The sequence below is a fragment of the Vicia villosa genome, linkage group LG1, assembly GCF_029867415.1.
Source record: "Vicia villosa cultivar HV-30 ecotype Madison, WI linkage group LG1, Vvil1.0, whole genome shotgun sequence".
In the NCBI taxonomy this organism is placed as follows: Eukaryota; Viridiplantae; Streptophyta; class Magnoliopsida; order Fabales; family Fabaceae; genus Vicia; species Vicia villosa.
The window spans coordinates 41,476,542-41,503,356 of NC_081180.1; the positions used below are offsets into that span (position 1 = coordinate 41,476,542).

The window sequence follows — 26,815 nt, forward strand, 5'->3', positions numbered from 1 at the left end:
TTGAATAATAATTTTTTTCAATGATGTGCGATTGTTTTTTCTAAATTTTATTTCCATTTATCTATTATATTATTATTTATCAAAATATTATTGAATATAATTTTTTAACACAAAATAATTTAAACCAATCAACGTTTCATATGAGTATTACACATGATAATCCTTTCACACGAAAAACTTCAAGTCTCCAACATGTTATTTGCTAAATGTATTCATACTAACACTTTTTTTTACATGTGTTTATAGTTTGGTAGATGATTTTGACCGTAAAAACATGAAGAGAAACGGGAGATTGAAAGTGCTAAAGAAGATTGTTTCTTGTTTTATTTTTCATTACTAGTCATAGACCCGTGCTCCCGCACGGGTAATAGAAATTTGTATATAAACCTCATTGTTAAGGGAAAGTGTAAATCAAGAATCTTATAGTACTCATCAAATGATAATACAGTAGTCAATAATGTTGACAAAAATGGCTTTTCATAAACCAATGATAATATTGTTATTAAATCAAAATGACAATAGTTCTTAACATGGCTTCTTAAATTTTATAGAGTTGGCATTTGAATCTTCAAAATGAATTGGAGCCTTGGACCTGAAAAAGTCACACGATACAAAGATAAATGTCAAAGTAATGAAAATTCAATTTAAAGATTAGAACTTTTAATGGACTAATAAAATGGGTCTAGCAAAAGAGAATTACCCTCATATGTTTTGGAACACTTCTTTGAACACAACATTAGTGGTGGTAGTCATTGGTTCTATTCCTTTGTCATGAATAAGAATCTTTAATCCCTTTTTGGATTTAACTCGAGAGATAGCCACATATAATTGACCATGACTAAAAACATCTTTTGGCAAATACAAACCCACGTTGTCTAGAGATTGCCCTTGAGACTTGTTAATTCTCATGGCAAAGGAAACGATAATAGGGAATTGGCGTCTCACCAATTTAAATGGCCATGGTGATTGTGAGGGGGACAAAGACATTCTAGGAATATAAATGAGGTTACCAATATTTTTTCCAGAAATTATCTTAGCTTCAATGACATGAGAGGCAAGCCTGGTTACAGTTAGTCGTGTACCATTGCACAAGCCTTCCGACTGATCAAGATTGCGCATTAACATAATTGTGGCACCAACTTTCACCTTGATGGAATGATTAGGTAAACCTGAAGTTTTAAGAGCATTTAGGAACTCCGGTGTGACATGCTCATATGCATCAAAGTTAGTTGAATCAGATTTATCTATAGAATCACTACTGAAGTATTCCTTTTCTTCTCCTAAAAAAATGCAAAATAGTAAAAATATATAAAATCAGAAGTTGCTAAAGAGTAAATAACAAGTGGAAATATTTAGGAATAAGTGCAACTAAAATACCTGGAAGAAGGTTTGTAATATATTGGTTGATATCATCTACCACTTCAATTGTTGAAGCTAAAATCGCACGACTTTGGAGGTAGTTGGAATCAAGATAGTTATGAATGAGATCTGGGTATGTATCCTCAACAATTGCCTTGATGGGATCGGAGAAGCTTGAAATTAAAAACTCTTCTGGAATAGAAATACTTGCATAACCATCATTGGGCTCACACATGGTCCCATCTCCAATTTTCAAAATCCACTTTGAAAAGCTCCTAATATCATGAGCAGTAGAAGTAGTAGCACCAGTTTGCAAGCGCATGTTTTTTGTAAGCCTCAACACTTTATAGTGATCCCAAATATAAGAAGAATTGATTGTTGCATGGATAATATCAGATCTAGTACCTCTTGGTATAACGGGGAGAATTTGTCTGAAGTCACCACCAAAGACAACAACCTTACCTCCAAATATATTGTCACAAGAAGGTGTACTCCCACTCATGATATCTTTCAAGGATTTATCAAGAGACTCAAAGCAAAATTTGTTAGCCATAGGAGCTTCATCCCATATAATTAGATCTGTCATCTTTAGAAGCTCAGCAAGATCATCTTTTTTGTTTATGTTGCAGATAGAAGTTTCTAAAGTAGGGACAGGAATTTTAAACCTAGAATGAGCTGTTCTTCCACCTGGTAACAACAAACTTGCAATCCCACTTGAAGCAACCGGCAATACAATTTTTTGCTTGGACCTAAGTGTTGCTGATAAAGTGTTCCACATAAAGGTCTTGCCGGTTCAACCGTAGCCATATAAGAAAAAAACCCCACCTTGTTGCTTTTCTACACAATCCATAATTTCCTCAAAAATTGCTCTCTGTTCATCTACAAATAAAAGATGTATGAAAAAAAAATAAAGTACACATGGTTTTCAGTATTATTTTAATCTCTAGATAAAGAAAGGTTACATTACCTGTAAGAGAAGAGTACAAACCAGCAAAAAGTTGTTGTTGTTCGACAACATTGTATTGACGCTCTTCGTAAAGAAGCCTATTTCCTATAAAGGAAACAATATAGTCTTTTGGATATGGCATTGGTTTGAAATCCTTCAAACTTTTATTATTGTTTTGCAACAATGATTCAATAGCCATTAACGTCAAATCCTTTAGCTCCTCATCGGTTAGTGTCAAACCTACAATGAAAAAGTTAGACTTTGATCTCTTACATCCAAAGATATGTTTAATTGCCAAATCAAAAGTGACATGTGATTTTTTCAAAAGGAAAATATTTTTGACTACTGTATGAATAAATGAGATTATTCCATAATCGAGGTGGCGCTGAGTACATTAGAGCAAATTCAAATATGTTCCATCACATTAAAGTATTGTTTTCCTACCATGTATATATAACACAAAGTCTAAATAAAAACAAAACATTGCATGTCACAACACTGCCCAACAAAACCGTGCAGCTTCAGTTACATATGAGTGTATCCAAAAATGAGACTGGTGTAATATACCAAGAAACCATGTGGCCTTTACTACATTAGTAGCTTTCAAATATCTTCCACCAAATTAAAGCATTGTTTTGCTACCATGTCTATACAATACAAACTCGGAATAACAATTGTGATTTGCATCTCACAGCACTTGTGTTCAAAAGTTTTCTCCCCTACTTACATATTACTCATCTTTCACATATAATTATTATTTCTCATAAATAATGGCAAGAATGAACTATTTTTCAGCAACGCCGTAATTTTTTTCCTAATTATGTTAATGTGCATAATGATATATACCAATGACCAACATAAATAAGCATATTTCCATACTTGTTGTTTAAGCACTAAAGGATCCTAAATTACAGTATACTTAAAAATCATATATACATAAAACAACTTAGCAAAGATGAAATACCTTGATCTCCAGCCAATAATCGTTGTTCGTAAAGAATTCCATCTGATAAATACATCCAAGTCTTCCTCCACACATGCTCTGGCCTATTCATGGATGATGATAATAACATAGTAACAAACAATTTCCGTAAAAAGACTCCGGAACCCCAAACATGTGCCTCTTTTATTGCCTCCACAAATTCTCGATCATCTTGTAGAAATCCCATTGCAAAGCACGCTCCTCTAAAAGTTTTATGTTTTTTACCATCCAAGGTCTTGATGTCTTCGTAACACAAAGGGCCTTTTTTAACCGTGAGCATCATCCTTAAATAAAACAATTCACCTGTGCTTTGAGGGACCCAAATAAGCCGACCAATTGTATATCCTCGCTTCCTTGGTTTCCAACTTCGACTTCGTTTATGGTAAACAAACTTAGAAACAAAATCACCATAAGTTAGTAATCTAGCATCTTCGTAAGTTTTGTTGGCCTCAAACCAAGAAGTGAACATTGACTCGGTTACACATGGTTTGAGTAAAACATCACCAACTTGCTCGTAGTCTTTGTAGAATACGGAGTTTTCACCTTCCATGTGAAAATACAATCTCTCTACGGCCGACTTTCTACCATGTATAGAATAAGAAAATATCCTCCAACATGCCTCACTTGGAGAGATGTAACGACAATCCAAATATTGCTTGATCTCGTCAACGTTGTCTTTTTCTTCACCTTGTATGACAGCAGAAATTCGATCCGAACCTTTGTTTATGTATTTGAAAAGGTATTTGATGGAAGTACTTTGATTGCACCATTCCATGTTGATGTGGGCTTCGTACTTCAACAACAAACTTGGGTTGTGAGGAACAACATGACCACTATGAAAGATTACACCGTTTTTCTCTATTGTGTGTCCGTTATTTCTTCTCCTATAAACAGGATAACCATCTTGGTCCACTATAGTTGCAGGTTGAAATTTCTTGGGGTAAAACTTGGAGCATTTACTATCTTTCATGCAAGGTGAGAGAACATTTGCCAAACCACAAGGACCATGGACCATATGATTTTTTACCAAATTGTACAACCGTGGGTGTGTCAGGGGATCAGGCACTTCCGCACTAATGATCTTGTCAATGTCCTCGGGTCCTGGATATTTGTTTGAAGGATGAAGAAAGATCAATATATGGGCATGTGGCAATCCTCTCTTTTGAAATTCAATGGTGTACATATCTAGCAAAAGAAAATGACAACGATATCAGCACAGTATCATAGTCTATTAATAGTAGTATAACAATAAATTAAAAGACAAAGTTAATAATTGACTCACAAGCAAGAACTTTTCCTAGTACCCCTTTCTTGGTTAAATCGGATAACAATTGATCAAACTTGATTTTGAATATTCTTGAAATGATGTCCGGTCGATCTTGTGGTTTCAAATGAAGTGGATTAATAACTCTTTGAATCTCAGGCCAGTTAGGATTGCAGGTAAATGTAATGAACAAATCAGGAAACCCAACTTTACTACAGATAGCCATCCCATCGTAGTACAATTGATCCATAAATCTACGACCACCCACAAACGAAGATGGCAAAACAACTCTTTTACCTATGTTTGACCCTGTGGTTTGACTCTGATCGCCTTCTTTATTTAGAGAACTATACTTGCAGACCCTAAGCTTTGGTTGATTCTTTCGAAGCCATTCCAATTTCTCTGATTCTAACATTGTGTAACCATCGCACAGAAATTCCTGGAATAACCTCCGTGATTACAACAAAGTCTTCGCTTCATGCTTCCTGTTCTGAATGCGAAATGCAAGCCATTCTCTAATTGTAAGCCTATTTCTTACGCTATTTTCGTATATCGGCAAGTCTCTATGAGCTACATCAGGCCTATAACCGTCCTCACCATACGGAAATATCAAAGGATACTGAAAAGCCATGTAACTGGCATGAAGCTCATTGATTCTTTTAAGTCTTCCTCCTTTTGTTTGCATAATAATATCCCTCATCTCTGCCGTGTCAATATCACCGACTACCAAGGCAGCAACTTCAGAAACAGTTGGTTGATTGTATACTCTGCCATCTCTGGATCTCTCCGAAATTAGTCTCAACTTCAAGTTCTGCGTATCCCCATTATTTAACCATTGCCTTGCCATTTGAAAACTCTTCGCATGAGGATTGCACTGATACAGCATCTCCGACAATTGATGTACAATTCCTTCATCAAAGTCTTCTTTGTTCCTAGACAGGATGTAAAAGTGAATATTATAAAAGGTTTCACACCAACATACATCATACAGCAAGTAAGTGAACATTCATCCAATGCCTCACACCAACATACATCATACAACAGCTTACAAAATTTCCCACACCAGCATACAACAACATTTAAAAAGTAAATTTAGTCATGTGAAGTAGTCTCAGCCAAAAGAAGCAAGTTAGAGTTAAACAGCATTTACCTCAGTCTGTGCATTCTATTTTGGACCTCGTTCTCGGTGTCGTAAATATATAATTGAGCAAACTTAGGCATTTGACCTTCAGGAGGCAACAAACTCCCAATTCGATGGCACGTTTTACCTTGTACCCTAAGTGTTGGAGGCCCACGTCCATTGTTAAAACGGTTGTCCAACTTAGCTCCGGGTGATGTGAAGGCGAACATCATATTGTAAACTCGAATTTGTTGTTGGAACTTCCTGCTGTCTAAGTTATTGTGATCAAATAAGAGCTGGGCAAGTATATCTGGAGGTTGTTCTAGCAATGGAAGTTCAACTTTCCCATTTCCACAACGAAGCATAAACTTCGGATTAGCTGCATGAGAACTTTTGTGCATCCTCTCCTGATACCACATCATTGCTTTACAATACCGGCATTCAATTAGAGGGTCACCGATGTCGTAATAATCTACATTTGCACTCATTGTGTTAGACATTGGGTTGCACCTAGTTCAGGTTAAAAATGATGAGTTATGCGTACGTCATTTCGTAAAAATGCCATACCTTCAGAAGTTCCGGCAGAATTGTCATTAATTGTAAAAGGTGTTGTATTCTCTTCAGTTTCGTCAAACATTTCATCCTCGGAATAATAAGCTATGCATGAAAAGAAACTTATATATTAGCCAATCCATTAAGGTGCGTACACCATTCTGAATTTCATTTAAAAATTACTCCGCACAGTATTGCTAATAATGCAAATCACAAAATAGTACACTTACCTGCGAATGGGTCATAGTCTTCGCTATCGTCTTCGGAATCACTGTTAAAATCCAAATTGACAGTAGGCGTGAAAATAGGACATGAAGGCTCAGGAAGAAGGTTGGGCTTATGTGTGGACCGAGAGAATGGTGTAGGCACACCACATGAGGGCTGGGCATTTGGTTGAGGGTCCTCCACATTATGGGCAGAAGGTGTCTCTTGTCTCCTGAATAAAAACATGTGATATACCATATGAGAATTGAAACCAAATATCATTGATATGCAAGTGTTTTTGACTATTATACAGAAGACAATAATCATTTAATTCTAACATCATATACCTTCTTTGTGAGGTAGAATCGGGTGTGCCTATAGAAGGCCCTGTTAGATGTTCATTAATCTGGACCGGAAACCGTCTGTTCAAGTTGAACGCCAGGTCCGGAACTCCCAAATGTTTTCTGGGCCTGCCCCTAACTGGTTTTTTAACTGTTGGCCTATTACGTTTACAATTCAACAAAGTCTTGCGTTAATATCAATAATTAGTAAGTGTCATAGCTAATGAGTTTCAACTCTATAGAAACACACAGACCAATGACTCAAAGATCAAGGAATTGGTTATGAACATACTGCTCATGAGTTACGGCGGAAGACGGACAGTTCTCCTTGCACGACTGTGTTGAATGATCAGTTTGTAGTGTATGTGTATCCAGGCCATCTCTCTGAGTTAGTGTCGAGTTCTTACCAGAATTACGGTGCGGAGTAGTCCCAATTTGCACCCTGTGTACAATGTTGTTAAAGAAATTTATTAAGTTATGAAAATAAAAATAGCACATGGTTCATAAGCTAAGAAATATATTCATTACATATAAAATCAGATGCTGGAAAATTACAAGTACCTTTTTCCTGAGCTCGAATCGGGTGTCACTTTAGAATAGGGACTCCCACTTTGTTGGGTTATGATAGGAAACTTGCTGGTCAAGTTTAAAGCTAGGTTGGGAACTCCCAGCTTTGTTATAGGCCTACCTCGAGCAGGCTTATTTGTTGCCCATGATCTGTTTGCATAATTCAGTCAGTCATATCTGTATAAAGTTTAAAATAATACAGAGCATTAAATGAAGAATTTTAGCTAACGTTGTTGTAATAGAAGAACTTCCAACTTCACTGATGATGCTATGATTAAAAGGTGATTGCTCTTGTATATTTTCCAAGGTTGATCCATTAATCCCTTCATTTGTGTCAACTGTAGACTTTGACGAAAACTTGGACAATAAGTTTCTTCCTAGTGAGTCTATCTGGCTGCACTTTCTATTTCTTTTAAAAGCATGTCTTGATAGGCTAGGTTTTGAACTTTCGGTGGGAGGTTGTGAATTTAAAATCGTGTTTTGAAATGACAGAGTCAAGTCGGAGAAAGGTTGTCTTAGCGTATATGAAATTGGAGAGTTATGGTTTGTGTCAAAATCAATTGGTAGGTGAGTAGAATATTTGGGACGTTTGGAACGATTTTCTTTCAAAATCAATGCTCGTCTAGCTCTTGCCTTTTTCTGTGGAGTTATAATATCAACACGATCCATTGTTCAAACTAACTAATCCCTACATCAGGTAAAAATTTATATGATTAGTTGAGAGGTGTATAGTCATTAGTCTCGACGTGATATTTTCAATAATCACATGATTGAAGTAAGCTACATAGAACCAACCAAAAAAATTTCAACATTATGGCATCCTAAAAAAACGACATTATCTTCTCATTTAATGAATTGGGACAAATTCAAAAGGTTTCATATCTACTAACATTAAAAGTGGAACCAACCAACATAAATGTATTTGCAGATGATGCACCATAAATGACCGAAACCAACCACCTAATTTATGGATCATATATTAAGTGTCTCAACAGGCATCAAGTATAATAAAATCTCAGTAAAGACTTTCAAAACTTCAAGTCCATGGGCAAGAAAAAACTACGGTCATCTAAGATTTGTTTTTTATTCAGCTCTGAATAGCTATGTTAGGAGATATATGCAAACATGGTAAAGCACATTCGTAGATTATTTCACAATTGCAAGAGCAGTACCAAAACAACATGGTTGATAACAAACTCAATACGGAGACATGGTAAGTCAACTGTACTTTAACAAATGAACAGATATCTCAGTCCAAATATATGATTAAACCTATTTGTTCATAGTTAAATTTCTTTACAGATGTTTGTAGTTATTTAAAGACCTAAAGTTATTGACACTGACCTACTTGGTGATGGATCTTTGTCTATTGCATAATCATTTTTGTTAAGAGCCACAGTTGCAGAGGCCTTTAATATTACTTCCAACAGCCACAAAGAAGCAGAAAAAGCCTCGATAGGCAATGTGTAGTATCCGGTATTGTTTTTCTAATAATTTTTTATCATGAGAATTGTTTGTTTCTAACAGCATGTGTTTTATTTAATGAATAATAAAATAATGTCCAATTTCTCTTAAGTCATTGTTATGGCTCTAACAACATGAGCAAATTCGAGTTAATCTATTAATGCGAGATGGGTGTGTTTAAAAGAAATGTCCAATATAGTTTCAATCTGTTTTGGCAAGGTTTTCTTATTTAATTCTTATTTAATCTCTGTGGTATATATTTATATATATATTGAACTACAATCACGTTAAAGTAATCATCATATGTAGTTGATATTGTCAGCTGTTGGAAGTAATCACACTAATAGATAGGAGGCCGCCTAGCTATTTAGAAAAGTAGTATGCACCAAACACTACAATGTTCCAGCCAACTGTGCAAAGACTATGACCATTGAGTGGTTTAATTTGAGGATACCAAGCACTTTTAAGTGACTGTGCATGGAAAAGGTAGGATACAAATATCCCAATTAATAAAGTTAATCATGAATGTAGCCTAAAGTGCAAAGAATGGCTTTGTTACCTTGGGGAAGTATCTTTAGCATTTAAGGTTGAAGTGACTTTGTACTTGTCATTTTCCCAATCCAATGGCCAAGATCAATAGGTGCTGCTGCTCCCATATCTGCAGCAGTGAAAGGACAACCTGCAGTGAAAAGGAAAGGTCACACCTTGGGACAAAAGGACACATAAATGGGAGTCAAACACAATCTGTATTACAGATAAAACAAATAAAACTCGTTTCAACCCATGTATATAAATAAACCTAGTAATAAAGTAAAGCATAAAATAAGCATAAAGTGCAATCAGAATGATATTACCTTGGGGAAGTATCCTTAACATTTAAGTTTGAAGAGACCTTGTAGGATTTATTTTCCCAAAACTCTGGCCAAAGTCAATAGGGCTTTGTTGCTACCATATCTGCAGCAGTGATAAGAACTGGTATAATGTTGATGCAGTTACCAATGAACAATAAATTATAAAACTGAAAGAAAACACAAAGGTATGGGAGGCAAACAGAATTTCACTATAGGCTGAAACATGTAAAAAATCTGGTGGAATATTGTTTGAGCCAACGCAAGGTGAAATTCAAAAACAGAGAATAGTCTACTATCTTAGTAAACATAAATGTTTATCATGTAATTATATGGATTGAATCAAATTCATCAAGCCTATGATTGGGTAAAATGACTGAAGTTACACTAAATTTATGCTTTGTGATGGTTAGTTAGATAACCAAAAAATTCACAAGCCAAAGAACATTATAGAAATACTGTCATAAAAATTGGTTGTTGTCATTGGTGTTTGAAAGACTTAAGTTGCATCACCCTAAATGATGTTGCAAGGCAAAGAGCTTTCAAAAGTTGAAAGGAATAAAAGTTTGAATATTTGCATTACATAATTCAACACTTGTGTGATCTATCATAAGCAATTTTGTTTTATAGATAATGGCAATTAATTGAAGTTTGCATCTGAATATCATCATTACAAAGACCTCACTATGAGGTTAGTAGTTAAAGTACGGAGCAAAACATGCATAACGACACGAATTAACAAACAACATACTTAATATTTGGATAATCTCTTTACAAAAAAGGGTGTCAAATAAAGTTATGCATCAAAAAGGAACCAAAACATCCGAATTAGGCCCACCAGTTTACTCCTTCTTTATGAGCTTAGTCTTCCTGATAGGTTTGGCTTTAGTGGCAGACTGCTTGGGTGTAATTTCTTCAGACAAGATGGCATCATTGATAGAGGTTGATGGAGCAAACCTCTTGGATGGAGTAGTGCTGGAGCTGGCAGTAGGACTACCAGAACTGTTGCCAGCAACGGACATTGGAGCAGATTCGGTTGGTTCAGAATTTTTTGTTCCCTAGTTATGCAAAAGGGAGCTAATGAGTATTTTGCATCGTTTGGTGATGCAGGTGCATTGAAATTATTAAAGGCTGAGATGTTGTATTAAATGGCTTACATTATCTTGGATTGGCTCCTTAGTATGACCATCCGCCGGGATTTCGTTAACAACTGGCATTGAGTTTAGCTGCAAGAATTCAACACAATGTATTTTTTTGTTGGTATCCTCAAATTCTATGTCATGAATGAACTTAATTAACATGTAATGTTAGAAACACTAAAATAGTACCTCATTAGATGTGAGGTAGTTGTCAAACTTGTCGTACAAGTTGTCATCGTTAAGTATAGCTACAATAGAGAATTGCTCGAAATCGGATTGATATTTGACGCGGAAGACCAACTTTTTATTCAACAGTACATCGAGGTGTGCATGCCAAATCTTAGGGTTTTCCTCTCCAGCCTAACCATGGTAACAAAAAACCAACATCAGTATCCCATATAATTGGAACCATGTAAGAATAAAAATGCAGATTATGATTAGGTCATGTGAGTGTATTAGATCATGGTCTATTTGATATGATTAAAACAGAAAAACAAATGAGAAGACTATCACCTCCTTCATAACTTGTTTCAGTTCCTTCGCATTCAATTTTGTGTAAGGAATAACATCCTTGTCCCAAAAAACAAAAGTACCACCGTAATTATCATACACAACCTCAACCTCAATTTTGAATCTATAAGAAAACAAAACATCAATGTTATCAACCTGAGAATGCTTAATCAACCAGAATGATCAACATATGCAGTTTAAGTTATAAATGACTTACTTAGTCACAGGTTCAACATTGGAAATTACGCACGAACATTCAAACTTTTCGCCTTGTGACTTGTTAGAAGCTTTACAGGCTGGGCATGCTTCAAAAAACCAGCCAAACTTTGAAGTTTTGAAATACTTTGTAGTTCCAATAGTGGTTGCAAAACAATCCTTAAGGGTAAAAACATCAACATGTCACTCATTCATAACCAATGAAGTATTATATGGCATATTATGGAAGAAAAAAAATACAAACCTTTCTTAACTCAGCAATTGCACGGATACTTCTGACCTCGTCGAGACTCTTCCAATTCTTGTGAGCGGATTGAAGAGATGATTCTGAGGTTAAGGACAAGGAAAGCGCAGGGGCATTGGATGAATCACTTGCAACATAGCTGAAAGTGGAAACAATTTGACATTGTAGATGTTTTCAAGTGGAATAAATAAGGAAAGCATGATACTTTAGCAACGGTTGGAATTACCTAGCTTTGAATTCTTCCACTTGTGGATGTTCCACGTTGATGAGAAGTCGAGAACCATTCCATGCATTAGAGAGAGATGGTAAACCAGAAACTGTTATACATAATAAACTTACATATTAAGAAACATTTAAAAGATATAATAATGCTTAAGTTCATTATGCTGCAAGAATGTAAAACTGATTAGGAAAATATTGGATTAAACCTTTGTTTGGCTTGCACCATGCATGTGTCAAGACAATGATTGTAGGACTTTTTTTCTGTGTGCCAGAGGTATTGTAGGTCGAGAATTGCTTGCAGTAATCATCCCATAACACAACCTCAATCACGTTTCCTTCAACATCACGTAAAGTGATATTCACGCAAGACTTCCTACCCATCTCCCCCCATCTGTGTCCTAAGCACTTCATGTAAAACACCTATGACATCTGTAATTTAAGTTATTATTAAGTCAGAGAAAGGCCAAAGAGACAACCTATATGCATATGCAAAGTTGGTATTATGTACAAACAACATAATGCATCTCAGGCTCGTGTAAAAATTAAAAAAAAACCCTATATGCTAACTTGCACACTCACCATAAAGCAAATCAGCCTTGAAGCTTCCTTTGAGAAAGTTTTCTATGGGGTGAAAGTTGTATTTGTGATGGGGTATGTCGGGAAACGGCACCTTTGTCATGGCAGTGCCTCCATTGAAGACAATCTTGAGTGGGTTAGAACAAACTTTTAAGGCTCCATCATTAACAACAGGCTCTCCATTATGTAGTGTATATGTTTCATGTTCTTTCACTTGATCATTCCAATCTTTGAAATCTCGGCTCCGAGTGGTGACGTGAATTTGATCACCCTGTGTCAATGAAGGCCAAAACATTAATAAAACATAGTACATGGAATTAAACTTAGTTAAACAACGAAACTTAAGAACTTTATATTGTGAATCCAATAATATTGTTTGATGGAGACAGACCAAGACCATACACTACTCGAAAGATGTTTAACGGAACAAAAGATTATCATATCGTATGGGTTTATTTAGGTAACAAACAGGGTAAGACAAAGAACTTGAATGGAAGCTAAAACATTAGACTTCCAGATCTGTACATGGAACAAAGGCAAAGAGAAACACAACAAACAGACATGTACTTAGGCAAAGAGAAACACAACAAACTGATTTGTACATAGGCAAAGAGGAACACAACAAACAGACATGTACTTCCAATATATAGACAAAACATTGTACATGGAATCAAACTTAGTTAAACAAAGAAAGTTAAGAACGTTATATTGTGAATCCGATAATATTGTTTAAGTGACAGGGTACGACAAAGAAGTTGAATGGAAGCAAAAACATTAGACAACCAAATATAGTTTCCCCCAGAAATAGACAAACACAGCCAAAGAGAAACAAAACCAACATATATGTACTTTCCAATATATAGACAAACAGAAAGCACTCAAAGTACAGACCAAGAGTGAAGTTTGTGAAAAATGTCATAGTAGATTTTAAGGTTTTATTCATGTTACAGAGAAACCAACAACACACGGCAGCAAAGTTAACAAACAATAGTCAAAGATAAAGCAATTTGAGTTAAAGAAAACCAAACCTTCACATCCTGAATGACCAACTCGATGTGTTTCTGCCCGGTTTTCTCCTTAACGACCCACAAATCAACAACCCTTATTTGCATCTTCCAAACTTGGTTTCCTTTGACCAAATCCTTGATGCATATCGGAGCCCTTGACATTGTTCTTGAAGTATTTTGTAGAGAAAGAGTAAGTATTAGAAACTGAGGCAAAGGCACGGTCAAGTACATTAGCACGACGTTATATTAAAACCGGAAAAGAAGAACCTTGAGGAAGGAGATGAGTGCGCTGGGAGAGAGTGAGAGATGAGTTCGCTTGCTTGGAGAGAGTGAGCCTAAGGAAGTTTGCTAAGTATTGTTTGAGTGTTAAGAAGAAAGAAGAAAATGTAAAAGAGTTGTTCTGACGAATGCTTAGGAAGGAGGGAAGAGAAAAAAGTGGAAGTAAAAAAATTGTACTTTAGGTAGGAACCAATTAGTAGCATACACTTGTCATGGATATGTCCAAAATTTTGAGTTTGTTACCTTGTTATCCTTGGTTACAATTAGAAAAGGTAACGTAATGCATTAATAAAGGAAGGGCCAAAATTGTATTTAACAAACTAAAAGTTGGAGGTTTTATAAGAACTATACCATGATTACCAGTTTACGGAAATAGCCTTTGTGTAGTGTAAATTTTTTTGAGTAGAAGGGTATAATAGGAAAAGTGGTCAATCTTATAGTAATGGTTAGGATAGTAGATTACTATCTGAATCATTATTTTTTTATAAATTTATTTGAATAATATTATTGTTTTCTATAATGTACGAATTTTTTTCAAAATTTTATTTCCATTTATCTATTAGTATTATTATTTATCAAAATATTACTGAAATTTTATTTTAACAAAAAAAAATAATTTAAACCAATCAACATTTCATATGAATTATACGAAAATTTTACTTCCTACCCCTACAATTTTTTAAAAATGGTAATTTTACCCTCAAACATTAATAACCATTTTACCATTTTACTTTTTACCATTTTTCCAAAAAGTCAAAAAAATTTGAAATCTGCACCCCTACGCGCATCAAAAACAGAACACTTGGGGTAAGAGTTCCGGTTCACAAAGTTTCAAACCGGGAGACATTTGAAATCTGTTCCGGTTCGGTTTTTTTTCTTCCCGGAAGACATTTCAAAACTGTTCCGGTACTTCTAATGCCAAACCAGAACCGTTGGTGAAAGAGTTCCGGTGACCATGTTTACAAACCGGAACAGTTTGGAAATGTGTTCCGGTATGTATTTTTTTAAAAAAAATTTTTGAAATTTTTTCAGGTATGGAAGTTCCGCTCCAAATTTATCGAAAAAACGATACAGCTATAGATACCACTGATGCTTTCACAACTTCAGAGAGATTTGTCACACGAGAAGAAGTTATCCGTTGGGTTAAAGAGACTGGAATTAACAATAAAGTGACCGTTATTATCACGCGTTCAGACACCGAAACAGGCAAAAGAGGAAGAAGTAACAAAGTGATATTTGGGTGCGATAAAGGTGGAAAATATAAGGACAAAAGTGAGACTCAAAGTGCTACTAAGAGATGTGGATGTCCATTCAAAATCAGATAGACTCCGGCAAAAGATGGGTCTGGATGGAATGTTGATGTAAAGTGTGGAGTTCATAATCATGGTTTACCAGATAGATTAGAAGGTCATTCATTTGTTGGTAGGTTGACAACCGATGAGAAGCAGCATGTTGCTGATTTGACAAAGAGACATGTTCCGCCTAGACACATATTGATTTCCTTGCAAGAGCGAGATCCTGAGAATGTCACTCGGATCACGCAAATATACAAGCATAAAAGTGTGATTGAAGCGGAGATAAGAGGTCCAAGAAGTGAGATACAACATTTGCTTAAGCTTATAGAGGAGGCGAACTATGTTTATTGGAGTAGGAAACGTGATGATTTGTGAGAGATATTTTTTGGGCTCATCCAGATTCGGTAAAGTTGCTGAATCTTTTTCCTACTGTCTTGATTATGGACGCCACTTATAAGACCAACAAATATAGACAACCTCTGTTTGAAATAGTTGGCATGACATCGACCGAGTTGACATTTGCGGTTGCATTTGCTTATATGGAGTGTGAGCAGACAGAGAGTTATATTTGGGTCTTGGATAAGCTGAAGCAATTGTTTGTGAAGAAAGATGTGGTTCCACAAGTGATTTTGACGGATAGAGATCTTGCTTTGATGAAAGCAGTTGAAGTTGTTTTTCCTACGACGCATAACTTGCTATGTCGTTTTCATATTAACAAAAATGTTGGAATGAAATGCAAGGAATATGTGATGAAAGACATGCAAGAGACAATAGGCACATTGTGGAAAGATGTTGTATGGGCTAGTAATGAGGTTGAGTATGGTGTACGGTTGCAATATCTTGAACAAGCATGCTTTGCTTGTAATGACTTCCTCGATTACGTGAAGAACACTTGGTTGATCCCACATAGGCAAAGATTTGTAGGCGCATGGATTAATCGAGTGCTTCATTTTGGTAACACCACGACAAATCGGTATGTCATAATTCTTAAAATTTTTATTATGTATTAATTTTTAAATTATTCATTTTTTATACTTTCTTTGTTTATTTTAGGGTTGAATCTGCACATTGGAAGCTAAAGCAGATGATAGGAAACAGCCTTGGTGACATGGTCAAAGTTTGGGAAGCTATGAATTCTAACGTAAAAATCCAAATAGGTAACATTCGAGCTTCGTTTAAAAAAAAATTATGAGGTTGAGCACGCACACATTAGTCCATTTTATGATAATTTGCGTGGTTCAGTATCGAGAGCTGCTTTGAGACGCATTGCAGAAGAGTTATCGAGGCTTGATTATGTGTTAAATAGTAGGGAAAAATGTGGTTGTACTATGAGAACAAGTTATGGGCTACCTTGTGCTTGTGAGATGGGAAGATTGATTGTTGTTGGAACCCCATTACAAATAGAAAGTGTTCATCTTCAATGGAGGATACTATCTATGGAAGGTGACTTGCCTTTAGATGAGGAAGCTGGTTCGAAAGTTGATATGAGTAATGCAATTGATGAATTGTGGAGAAGGTTTAAATCACTAGATGTTGTTGGAAAAAGAGCATTGAAAAGTAGGGTTTGTGAAATTGCATATACTGACAATAACCAAACTGCCGAAGACACCTGTCAGGTAAGTATGGCACATGTAACTCACCCCAAATGAGAAAACCTCTGTACAGAGATAGCTCGTTAAAAGCTCGATGAGGTCTATGATCCTCAAATGGGCGCCATATGACATCTATAGGTGTCAGCTCGTCCAATATCGGTCTATACGCATCCACCTTGATGGCTCCTTGCCTGTAGGATCATCTCATCGCCCGCGGAAGCCCAAGGTTCTCAGATGGCCGCCAATTTTCTTCTTTCCTTCCCAATGTAGGAAAGTACTCATGTATCCAACACTATTAACAATACAATTAATTAAAAATAATATAAATAATAATATATGAATTAACATACAATTAATTAAAAATAACTTAAATACCTTAATCAGAGTAGGATATCCACCGAGTTGCTTGCAACTAAACATAGATGCATCACCAAGGTGGCGATAAAGAGTGACCAGGGCAACAGATGCCCAACTGTAGTGACTGAGTCCACGTAGGTCTCTAAATAGTGGCAAATATCGGGCCTCAACCAAAGTAAATGTCTTATCTGCAAAAATGGTAGAACCTACCAACATCATCAAATATGCCCTGGTCGCGAAGGCCCAACTACCAGCAACACGGTACTCCACAAATCTGTCGTACAACCACTGCAGTGAGTAATAAGCTCCCCTGCATGAACGCACATGCTCAGCCATGACACGTCTACCCACTCCCAATAACTCGCAGCCAAGATCAACCGCCACCTCCTCTGTGACGTGCTCATTAGGATACCAAAACATACCCCCAATAGGCAAATGCAGCAGGCATGCAACATCATCCAATGTAATCGTCATCTCACCAAATGGCATGTGAAATGACGATGTCTCAACATGCCACCTCTCCACAAATGTTGAGACGAGGTTAACATCTATCTTGGTCAGGCTAGTTCTCTGAAGAGAAGCCAGACCTGACTCACTCACAATAGCCTCCATCTCTGGTGGGAGGTTCATAGGCACTCTTTCCTGGAGCTTCGTCCCATGTCCTGCGACTTTAAGCTCATTTTTAGGACCTCTTTCCTGAAAATTAAAAAAGAAATCACATTAGATTATATAATAAAAAATTATTTTTAAAATAAATAAATTAATTTTACTAAATTAATTAATTTTTCTTACCTGTCCGTACCACAAACGGCGAGCGACATGGTCTTGGTAACGAACAAGTAAAAATAGATCTGATGGTCCACCAGGATATCCAACTGGCTGCGGTGGCTCCGGAGGTGGTTGTGCTGGCTCTTGAGGTGGGTTAGAGGGACCAGCTTCGTCGCGGCGGCGGCGGGAATGTGGCCTCCCATCAGGTCCTAATGTACGCATTTTCCTGGAAAAAAATTTTAAAAAAAATTTTAAAAAAAAAAATCACAAAAAACCAAACCGGAACAGTTCCAAAAAGGGTTCCGGTTTGTAACTGAGCTAAACCGGAACATTTCTCAAAAGGCTTCCGGTGGGGATGAAAACGAACCGGAACAAAGGGCTTTCAAAAGCATTCTGGTATGCAAGGCAACAAACCGGAAGAGTTTCAAAATGTGTTCCGGTTTGAAAGCGAATGCACCGGAACAGATTCCAAAAGCGTTCTGGGAAGAATTTTGCAAACCGAAACACTTACCAAATGTGTTCCGGTTTGGTGATTTTGTGAACCGGAAGAATCTTCAGAAGGGTTCCGGAGTGTATTTCGTGGAGAGAAGGGAGAGTGTTTGTTCAAAATCAGTAAAAAAGTTGAAAAAAAAAAATTACCTATTTATACGAGGGTAATTTCGTCCAAAAAATTTGATTGTAGGGGTAGAAGGACAATTGTAGGGGTAGGAAGTAAATTTTTCGAATTATACACATGATAATCCTTGAAAATTTCTTTACCCACCTTCATATGGGGTCACCTCCAACAAAAACCCCACTTTACCCCTGCTTCGGAAATGCACTTTCGAAGTTTTTTTTCTTTCAAATTTTCTCAGACTTCGGAAGTGCATCTCCGAAAACACCAAATGGGGGGTGTTTTCGGAGATGAACTTCCGAAAACACCTTTTTTCAGATTTTGGGGGGTTTCGGAAATGCACTTCCGAATTATGCAGAAACTGTGTTTTTTTTTGTGTTTTTGGAAACTCTCTCGTATTTTTAATTAAAGGAAGACGACAAATAAAATAAGCGACATATAAACAGAAAATACTAATATGATAAAAATAGTAATATATACAAACCGATCCGATCCAAATCCAAATAATAATAGTGTACGAAAGATACAATCCAAAAACAAAAAAAATAAACCCGACCACTACTGGGTATGCCTAACCCTCTCTCCCTGGGACCTCCTCTGTCGCCTGTATGCCGCCGTGCGGCCCGCGTTAGTGAAGATCATCTCCATCACGTTGATTGCTTCTGGACCGCCCTGATGAACGACACCTCGATCCAACGCGTCCCGCCCAAGCATCTCTATCCGCTGGCAGATCGGCAGGAGATCAATGGCGTGGTTATCCTCGGCATGCTGGTTCTCTAGGATCTCCTCGTGCAAATTATAAAAAATACCTCTCCTACCCAAATACGCCGAGCGATGTGCTCGCGGTAGGTAAGCAGCACGGAAGTGTCACTGTGCCCTCCCGAGAAGCCCTCCTTCTGCTCATCCTCCTCCCCGAGTGGAGGGTCAACATCCGGTACCTCCTCCGTCTCGTGGTAGGGCACTGCCACCTCCTCCTCCCCCTCCTCCTCTCGCTAGCGGGAAGAAGATACCCGAGCCAGACGACTCCTCGATCCAAATGTAGAGGTACCCTCGTCCATCTCCACGGGAACTCGCACACGTCGTCCCCGGCCCTGCCCCCGTCCCTGTGTCTACGCCAGTTACGCCGTCGCCCGCTCGCGTCTAGCCGACGCAGTCTGGGTCTCTCTACCATGTCTGATGCGTGCTTGGTTGCCTGACATGTTCCTGAAAACACTTGAAATCGATTAATATGCGAGACAACATAAAGAACTAAAAATAATTGGACTTCTGATACAATTCGGAAGTTCATTTCTGAAACTGGGAATGGAGGTGTTTTCGGAAATGAACTTCCGAAACACCCCTGCGAGGAAGTTTTCTGCAACTTTCATAGCAGACCCCAAAAACAAAGTTCAAAACAACTTTTATTTAATCTAAACAACCTAAATAGCAGTACCAACCTAATCTAATACAATTTTTGCAATTTCTAAACACCCTAATAGAGATTTTAATAATGGATCCAAAAATTGAAAAAATTGAAAAACTTACCAATTGAAGAGATTGGGATGATTTAGGTTGAGTTTAGGAAGCTTTTGGAATGTCTAAATGTCTAAATGGTGTTTTCGAAAATGCATTTCTGAAATAAGACAAATTTTGAAGAAAAAAAAAACGCTTTCAGAAATGCATCTCCAAAAACACATTTTTCTTGCATTTCGGAGATGCATTTCCGAAGTAAAGGATATTTTAGATTTTTCACCAGAGATGACCTAGAAGGTTAGGAGGTGGGCAGAGAATTTTCCTAATCCTTTGACACAACAAACTTGAAGTATCCAACATGTTACATGCCTAATGTACCCAGGGCCGATCCCGAGTTTTTAGAGGCCCTGGACAAATAAAAAAAATAGACCCCTTATAAAAACTTGATTTTTTATTTGTCTCTAAAATAAAAAAAAATCACGAACATAAAACTAAAATATAAATATTACAATAAATAAATAAATATTAGAACCCATATAAGAGGACGCAAAGTTTCGAACCAGCAACCTTAAGCTTCCACTAGTCAAGCCAGACCGCTAAGCTACAATCATTAAGTTGTTCAATAATTTCGCCAATAAATATATATTTTATTTTTCATTATTATAATTTCTTAATTACACCCCCAAATTTGAGACCCCCAATTTTTTGAGGCCCTGGATTGTGGGTCTGCTTGCCCTGGCCCAGGGCCGGCTCTATGTACCCACTCTAAGACTTCTGCACGCGTTTCTTAGAGGTTTTCTTTTGACATATATTTCAGGGGTTGCTAGTAGCGAATTTGACATGTTTATAGTCATTGTGAAATAATTTTATATGACCTCATTCCTAAGATATATTTTCCTTTTGGAATTTCTCGTGAAAAGTCATTGTCACATTTTTTTATAAATATGTTTCTGATAAATCAATTTATTTTGTTTTGTATTGAAAGATCTTTTACATAGTAAATCATAGTTAAATAGAAATTTTTGACTTTTTATCATTACTATTTATAAAGTCACGTTAATTAATGATTATGATGTGTTTGGAATATAAAAAAATTACAATCAATATATGACAATTAAATTCTATTTTTATTTTATAAATATTCAAAAAAAGAGAATCATCTAATTTATATAAGAATTCATTTGATAAAAAAACAAAACATCATCATCCAATAAATGGCATAAAACTATTTGGATAATTTGATAGATCAATAATTTTGTATCAGTTAAATTTAATATTTTAGTAAAATAAATTTAAATTTTCTAAAAGAAATTATTTTACATTGTTAATATATCTTTTATTTTCTTATAAAATATTCATCATCAAAGCTAAATTATTACTTTTATTTTTATTTTTTTTATTTGAATGGTAAAGTGAAATTTCTTAAAAACTACATCCAAAATTAATATTACTAAATGGTGAATTCTTATTTTTGTGATGGGTAGAAAAGTTATCCCTTACTAAATAATTTTTTTCATATAAAGTCTTACTTAATGCTCATAAACCTCTTGAAATATTAAAATCCAAAACTAAGTATACACAAATGAAATTAGTAATAGTAGATCTCTATGTATAAAGACTGAACATGTAGGGTGTGTTTGGTTTAGAAGAGAAGTTGTGGAGAGAGAAGTAGGTAAGAGAGAATGAGAGAAGAGAGAAAAATGTGAGAAATAGAGTAGATTTGATGTATTGTTTGTTATAAGAGAAGTATGAGAGAAATAGAAGAGAAAGAGGTGTTAAGATATTTTAAAAATACTAAAATGCCCTTAATTTAAAAAAAATTAGTCAAGATCAATTTTATTAAATTATTAAATAACGTTAATCAGTTTCATACTCATTTAAATAATAAAATTAAATTTAAAAATTATTAATATATAATTAAAATAACACATGATTATTTATAATAAAAAATATTTTTAAAAGAACACATTAAAATATTTTAGAATTATTAAGTTTAAATGTAAAAAATAATGGTGAACTTGTAAATTTATACAAGGTAAGCCAAGCAAAAGCAAAAGAAATGCTACGTTTCTTCGCTCTTTCTCTCGCTAACTTTCAAAATTGTACACAAATAAGTTTTTTAATAATTAACTTTTTCATTAGGTAATGAAATATAATTATTTTTTCTTAATGTAACTATTAATTATTTTAATTTTAATTTTAATTTAACATATAAACTAAATCAAATATAGTAAACATAAATTACATGCATTCTAGATGTGACATTATTTAGCCTCAAAATAGCAAAGACTTTAATACTAGTGGAGGGCACAATTGGAATAACAAAAATATGGCATTTGTCTTTGAGCTTTCTTCGCAAGGGAGGAGAGATTGTAATTTATGTGGGTCCCACTATTATTTAATCACTCTTCTCTATCTCTTTGTCAAACCAAACAAGAGAAGTTGATGTCTTCTTCCCAACTTCTCTCTCAGCAACTTCTTTCTCTTCAACTTTTCACATACCAAACAGACCCGTAGGGTGTGTTTGGTTGTGAGATGAAAATGAGAAGAGAGAAAGATGTGAGAAAGAGTGTTAGAAGAAAGAAATGGGTGAGAAATGAGTGAGAAATAGGATAGATTAATGTATTGTTTGTTATGAGAGAAGTATGAGAGAAATAGAAGAGAAAGAAGTGTAATTATTTTTGAAAGGACAAAAATACCCTTAAATTAAAAAAATTAATGCTACAATTTTTTTCATTAAAGTTTAATCACTATTTAAACCTATATTTTAATTAAAATAACAATTATTGAGTAATTTTAATTTATTTAATTGTTTTATTATTTTAATTATCAAAATAATTTAATTTAGTAAATTTATTTGTTTTTATACTATATGCAAATAGGCTAACAAATAAAAAAAAAAAAAAACACAACAGATTTAACTTTGGCCAATTGTAAACCACAATAAACCAAAGTCGTTATTTAATTGATTTTATTGAAGTATCATTAGAAAAAGAAACAAAACGTATAAAATAAGGGTATTGATTGGAAACAAAAAAATTTAGACCTTTCTCTTCTATTTCTTCTCTATAATGAGAAGAAAGCAAAATGTGGTGGGACCCACTTATTTTCTTTCTCTCTTCAACATTTCTTCTCATTACCAAGCAAGAGAAGTTAGCTCTTTCTTTACAACTTCTCTCTTTGATACTTCTCTCTCTTGTTCCAAACACACCCGTAGTATAAGTCTTCACCGAAAAAAAAAAAAAAAAAAAAGAGAATCATGGTATTACCAAAAAAATAAAATAAAAGAGAATCATGAAAGTATTGAAAGTGTCATTTAATGGTCAATAGAAGAATCTTATTACAGTAAATCAAATAAAATAAAATAAAAAATAAAAAAGTTGTAAATTCAAAAAATAATAATTTTTCTTAAACTCCGCCTATAGTAAACCGAAAGCAACGCGCAAAGGCATAATGTAACTCTTGAAAATCGAGTCTTTTGTTTATCGGTTAATCACATTCCACTTTAAATTAATCTACATCGCTTTCAAGATCAGATTCATTTCAGGTTTTCCCCCTTATCCCATATTGCGGTCACATTCATTTTACCACTCCAAATAAAACTAATTTTTATCCCATCTATTTTTGGCAACACCAGCTTCATTTCAATAACCTAAATATTTAAATTCTGTTGTAAAGCTACTTTTTGGTCAGATCCAGGGGTCATTTTGATGTAATTGGACCAATGGCAAACTTGTAATAATACAACTAATCATGCCCATTCTCATAACACCGCCCCTTTAAAAACCATAACGTTACCTTCTCCATTCTCAAAAAAAAAACCCAGTATCCCTTAAACAACCCCCTCTCTCTTTTTTTCTGTTTCACCTTTTACTTTCTCTCTCTACAAAAAAACTTTAGAGAAAGAGAGAGAAAGCATCATCATTATCACCATCACGTCACCGGAGAAACCAAAAACTCATAGAATGGAGAAAAATGGTAATGGTGTGAGTGGAAAGAGATTTGGGGTGTTGTTATGTGCTGATGATTCAGACTATGTGAAGAAAATGTATGGAGGGTATTTTGGGGTTTTCGTGAAGATGTTGGAGGAAGACGGTGAGATTTGGGACGTGTACAAGGTGGCGCGTGGAGAGTTTCCTAAGGAAGAAGAATTGGCTCTTTACGATGGTTTTGTTATCACTGGCAGTTGCAGTGATGCACATGGAAATGACACATGGGTCTGTAAACTCCTCAATCTGCTTAAGAAATTGAACAACATGAACAAAAAAATCCTCGGCATTTGCTTCGGTCATCAGGTACTAAATTAATCCATATTTAGCAAATTAATCACTGGCTTTCTTAAGCTACTTGTCTGGTTAATTACTAATTACAGAGAATGAAAGTTAATCATATTCATATAGCGGTGCGAGAGCCATATAACAATAATACTGGGTCACCTTCAAAAATGAAATAAACTTTATTTATTAAATGAAATTTTCAAAAATGAAATCAACTTTATTTATTAAATTAAATTTATACGTGTCAGTGTTTTATCATTTTAGGATTGGTTCTACTTTGGAATATTTGACACTCTATAGCTTTGTTTATTCCTTTAGTTTTATTCTTTTATTGTACATATTTGGCTTATAGTAGTACACAAATAACAACTGGAAATTGATCCACAACTTTTTCTTTTTGACAAGGACTTAACTTTACTGTAGTGGCTTATTGTAATTAGAATTATTGTTTTAAAAGAATCTTTATCAAACTTTTGAGACATGCAAATCTGTAAAAGTATTACACTTGTCTATATGCATGGACCATGACGATGCAATTTTCACATGCGTCATTTATGTTATGACATGATAATGATATGTTATCATTTTAGTTATATATAAGTGCTTTAATTTTAAGTCACGAGTTTGTCTAAATGGTTTAATTTGATTAGATACTTGGTCGTGCTTTGGGAGGAAAGGTGACTCGGTCACCAACTGGCTGGGACCTTGGTGTCCGAAAAGTAACACTGTCATCTTCATTGCCATCATCTTTGTCTTCTCTTCAACTTCCTTCAAGACTCTCCATTATTGAGTGTCACAGGGATGAGGTGTGTATAATTATTTATTATTTCTGTATCTTTAATTAAGATTATCATGTATAAGTCTGATATTATTTTTTATGCTTAGTGTATCATAATTAATAACACAAGATAAGTTAATTTATTATTAGATTCGAGAGCTACCTGCCAAGGCTGAAGTGATTGCTAAGTCAGACAAGACTGGAATTGAGATGTTTAGATATGGAGATCATATAATGGGAATTCAAGGTCACCCTGAGTATTCTAAAGACATTCTTTTCAATATTATCGACCGTCTTATTCAACGAAATTTCATCACGGTATAACCATTTTTTTCCTCTATGGGAGTATTTTTTATTAATTATACTATAAATAAATTTAATTTATGTGTAAGTGACATCACATGTTATATATATTCTAATTTGTTTTGAATGGTGACAGGAAAATTTAGCTGTGAAAGCAAAGGAAAAAGCTGGAATGTGGGAGCCAGATAGGGAGGCGTGGAAGAAACTGTGCATTACTTTTCTTAAGGGTCGTTATTGTGAGAGAAATGGTGTAGAAAATATCAGTATTGGTGGTATATTCTGAAGTAGAAGATAATTAACCACTATAGGTGTGGCACATGCATCAGCTAGTAAGATGCATGTGTTGGTATGGTAACATTAATTAGTGATAGAACTATAGGTGCAGTTTATGCACCTTAATTTGTAAATATTTAATTTAAATGTTAATGAAAAAGCTTTTATTTTTGTCTTTATAAAACAAAATTGCGGTGTTAAACGATTTATTAGGATTATTCCTCTAAAACATGACATTTTCTTTGAAATGAATTAAAAAAATATGTTTATACTGATAGAATAAGAGAACGAGATCTTTCAAAGAGTCTCAACAATTTTCTATTGATTGAAAAGTTAGTTACAAATGATAACTAGTACAAGTGATGATGAGGTTAGAGATGTTGACCCCTTGACAGGTATCAGTCATACTTACAAGTACTACAAATACAGCTACTGCTTAATACATCTAATACCCCCCCCCCCCCCATAAACTCAGGAGGTGGTAACAACTCTGAGTTTGTGTCTTAGTTCTAAGAACTTAGTAGAAGCCAAGGGTTTGGTAAGCACATCAGCTATTTGGTCAGTTCCAGAAATGTGCCAACTGATATTTTCTTGGCTAAAACTTTCTCCCTGACAAAGAACAAGTCAATCTCCATATGATTGGTCTTGGAATGCAGTATAGGATTATGTGCAAGCAGAATAGCAGAGAGGTTATCATAGAGCACAACAGGGGGCTTGGTGACAATGTGAAGTTCTTGCAGCAAAGTCTGAATCCAAAGTAAGTCAGCAGTTGCAAGAGCAAGGGATTTGTATTCAGATTTTGTACTAGAACGAGCCACAACCAACTGTTTCTTGGACCACCATGTAATAAGATTGTCACCAAAGTAGATTGCTGCTCCAGAAGTGCTTATTTTGTCATCTGGGTCAGAGGCCAAATCAACATCACAAAAAACCTTCAGCGAAGGAGGAGCAGAGGGAGATAAAGGGGAAAGGCATAGGCCATGACTGATGGTGCCCTTCAGGTACCTCAAGATACGCTTAACAGCCCACCACTGTGTCTCCAAAGGATGAGACATGAACTGACAGACCTTGTTGACTGCATAAGTCAGTTCAGGTCTTGTAATAGTTGCATATTGAAGTGCACCAACAACAGACCTGTAGAAAAAGGGATCAAATAAGGCAGGAGAGTCAGTTTTAGTAAGTTTGCAAGTGGATTGCATAGGAGTATTCACTGCAGAGGCTTCTAACATGTTTGTTCTTTGGAGCAAATCTCTGATAAATTTGGACT

At 35.3% G+C, this 26,815-nt stretch overlaps 6 protein-coding genes across 6 annotated transcripts; 2 read left to right on the plus strand and 4 right to left on the minus strand.

Annotated features, from left to right (window-relative positions):
- Positions 1 to 702: 702 nt before the first annotated feature.
- LOC131620510 (uncharacterized) lies at positions 703 to 2,137 on the minus strand. The gene is made up of 2 exons (XM_058891651.1): positions 1,378 to 2,137; positions 703 to 1,280 (listed from the first exon to the last, which is right to left on the minus strand). Exons 1-2 carry the CDS (start codon positions 2,135 to 2,137, stop codon positions 703 to 705), a joined length of 1,338 nt encoding a protein of 445 aa, XP_058747634.1.
- Positions 2,138 to 2,152: 15 nt separating this feature from the next.
- LOC131620594 (uncharacterized) lies at positions 2,153 to 4,966 on the minus strand. The gene is made up of 4 exons (XM_058891750.1): positions 4,570 to 4,966; positions 3,270 to 4,472; positions 2,327 to 2,545; positions 2,153 to 2,238 (listed from the first exon to the last, which is right to left on the minus strand). Exons 1-4 carry the CDS (start codon positions 4,964 to 4,966, stop codon positions 2,153 to 2,155), a joined length of 1,905 nt encoding a protein of 634 aa, XP_058747733.1.
- A 6,766-nt stretch (positions 4,967 to 11,732) lies between these two features.
- On the minus strand, positions 11,733 to 13,723 carry LOC131620672 (uncharacterized). Its single transcript, XM_058891848.1, has 5 exons — positions 13,583 to 13,723; positions 12,558 to 12,825; positions 12,185 to 12,376; positions 11,983 to 12,073; positions 11,733 to 11,895 (listed from the first exon to the last, which is right to left on the minus strand). Exons 1-5 carry the CDS (start codon positions 13,721 to 13,723, stop codon positions 11,733 to 11,735), a joined length of 855 nt encoding a protein of 284 aa, XP_058747831.1.
- A 1,151-nt stretch (positions 13,724 to 14,874) lies between these two features.
- LOC131620756 (uncharacterized) lies at positions 14,875 to 15,510 on the plus strand. Its single transcript, XM_058891948.1, has 2 exons — positions 14,875 to 15,124; positions 15,236 to 15,510. Exons 1-2 carry the CDS (start codon positions 14,875 to 14,877, stop codon positions 15,508 to 15,510), a joined length of 525 nt encoding a protein of 174 aa, XP_058747931.1.
- Positions 15,511 to 16,926: 1,416 nt separating this feature from the next.
- LOC131620835 (protein MAIN-LIKE 1-like) lies at positions 16,927 to 18,074 on the minus strand. Its single transcript, XM_058892044.1, has 3 exons — positions 17,877 to 18,074; positions 17,103 to 17,780; positions 16,927 to 17,019 (listed from the first exon to the last, which is right to left on the minus strand). The coding sequence occupies exons 1-3, from the start codon at positions 18,072 to 18,074 to the stop codon at positions 16,927 to 16,929; spliced, it is 969 nt and encodes a 322-aa protein (XP_058748027.1).
- Positions 18,075 to 23,722: 5,648 nt separating this feature from the next.
- On the plus strand, positions 23,723 to 25,676 carry LOC131604850 (gamma-glutamyl peptidase 5-like). The gene is made up of 4 exons (XM_058877268.1): positions 23,723 to 24,212; positions 24,845 to 25,000; positions 25,123 to 25,290; positions 25,412 to 25,676. The coding sequence occupies exons 1-4, from the start codon at positions 23,883 to 23,885 to the stop codon at positions 25,556 to 25,558; spliced, it is 801 nt and encodes a 266-aa protein (XP_058733251.1). The 5' UTR covers positions 23,723 to 23,882; the 3' UTR covers positions 25,559 to 25,676.
- Positions 25,677 to 26,815: the final 1,139 nt, after the last annotated feature.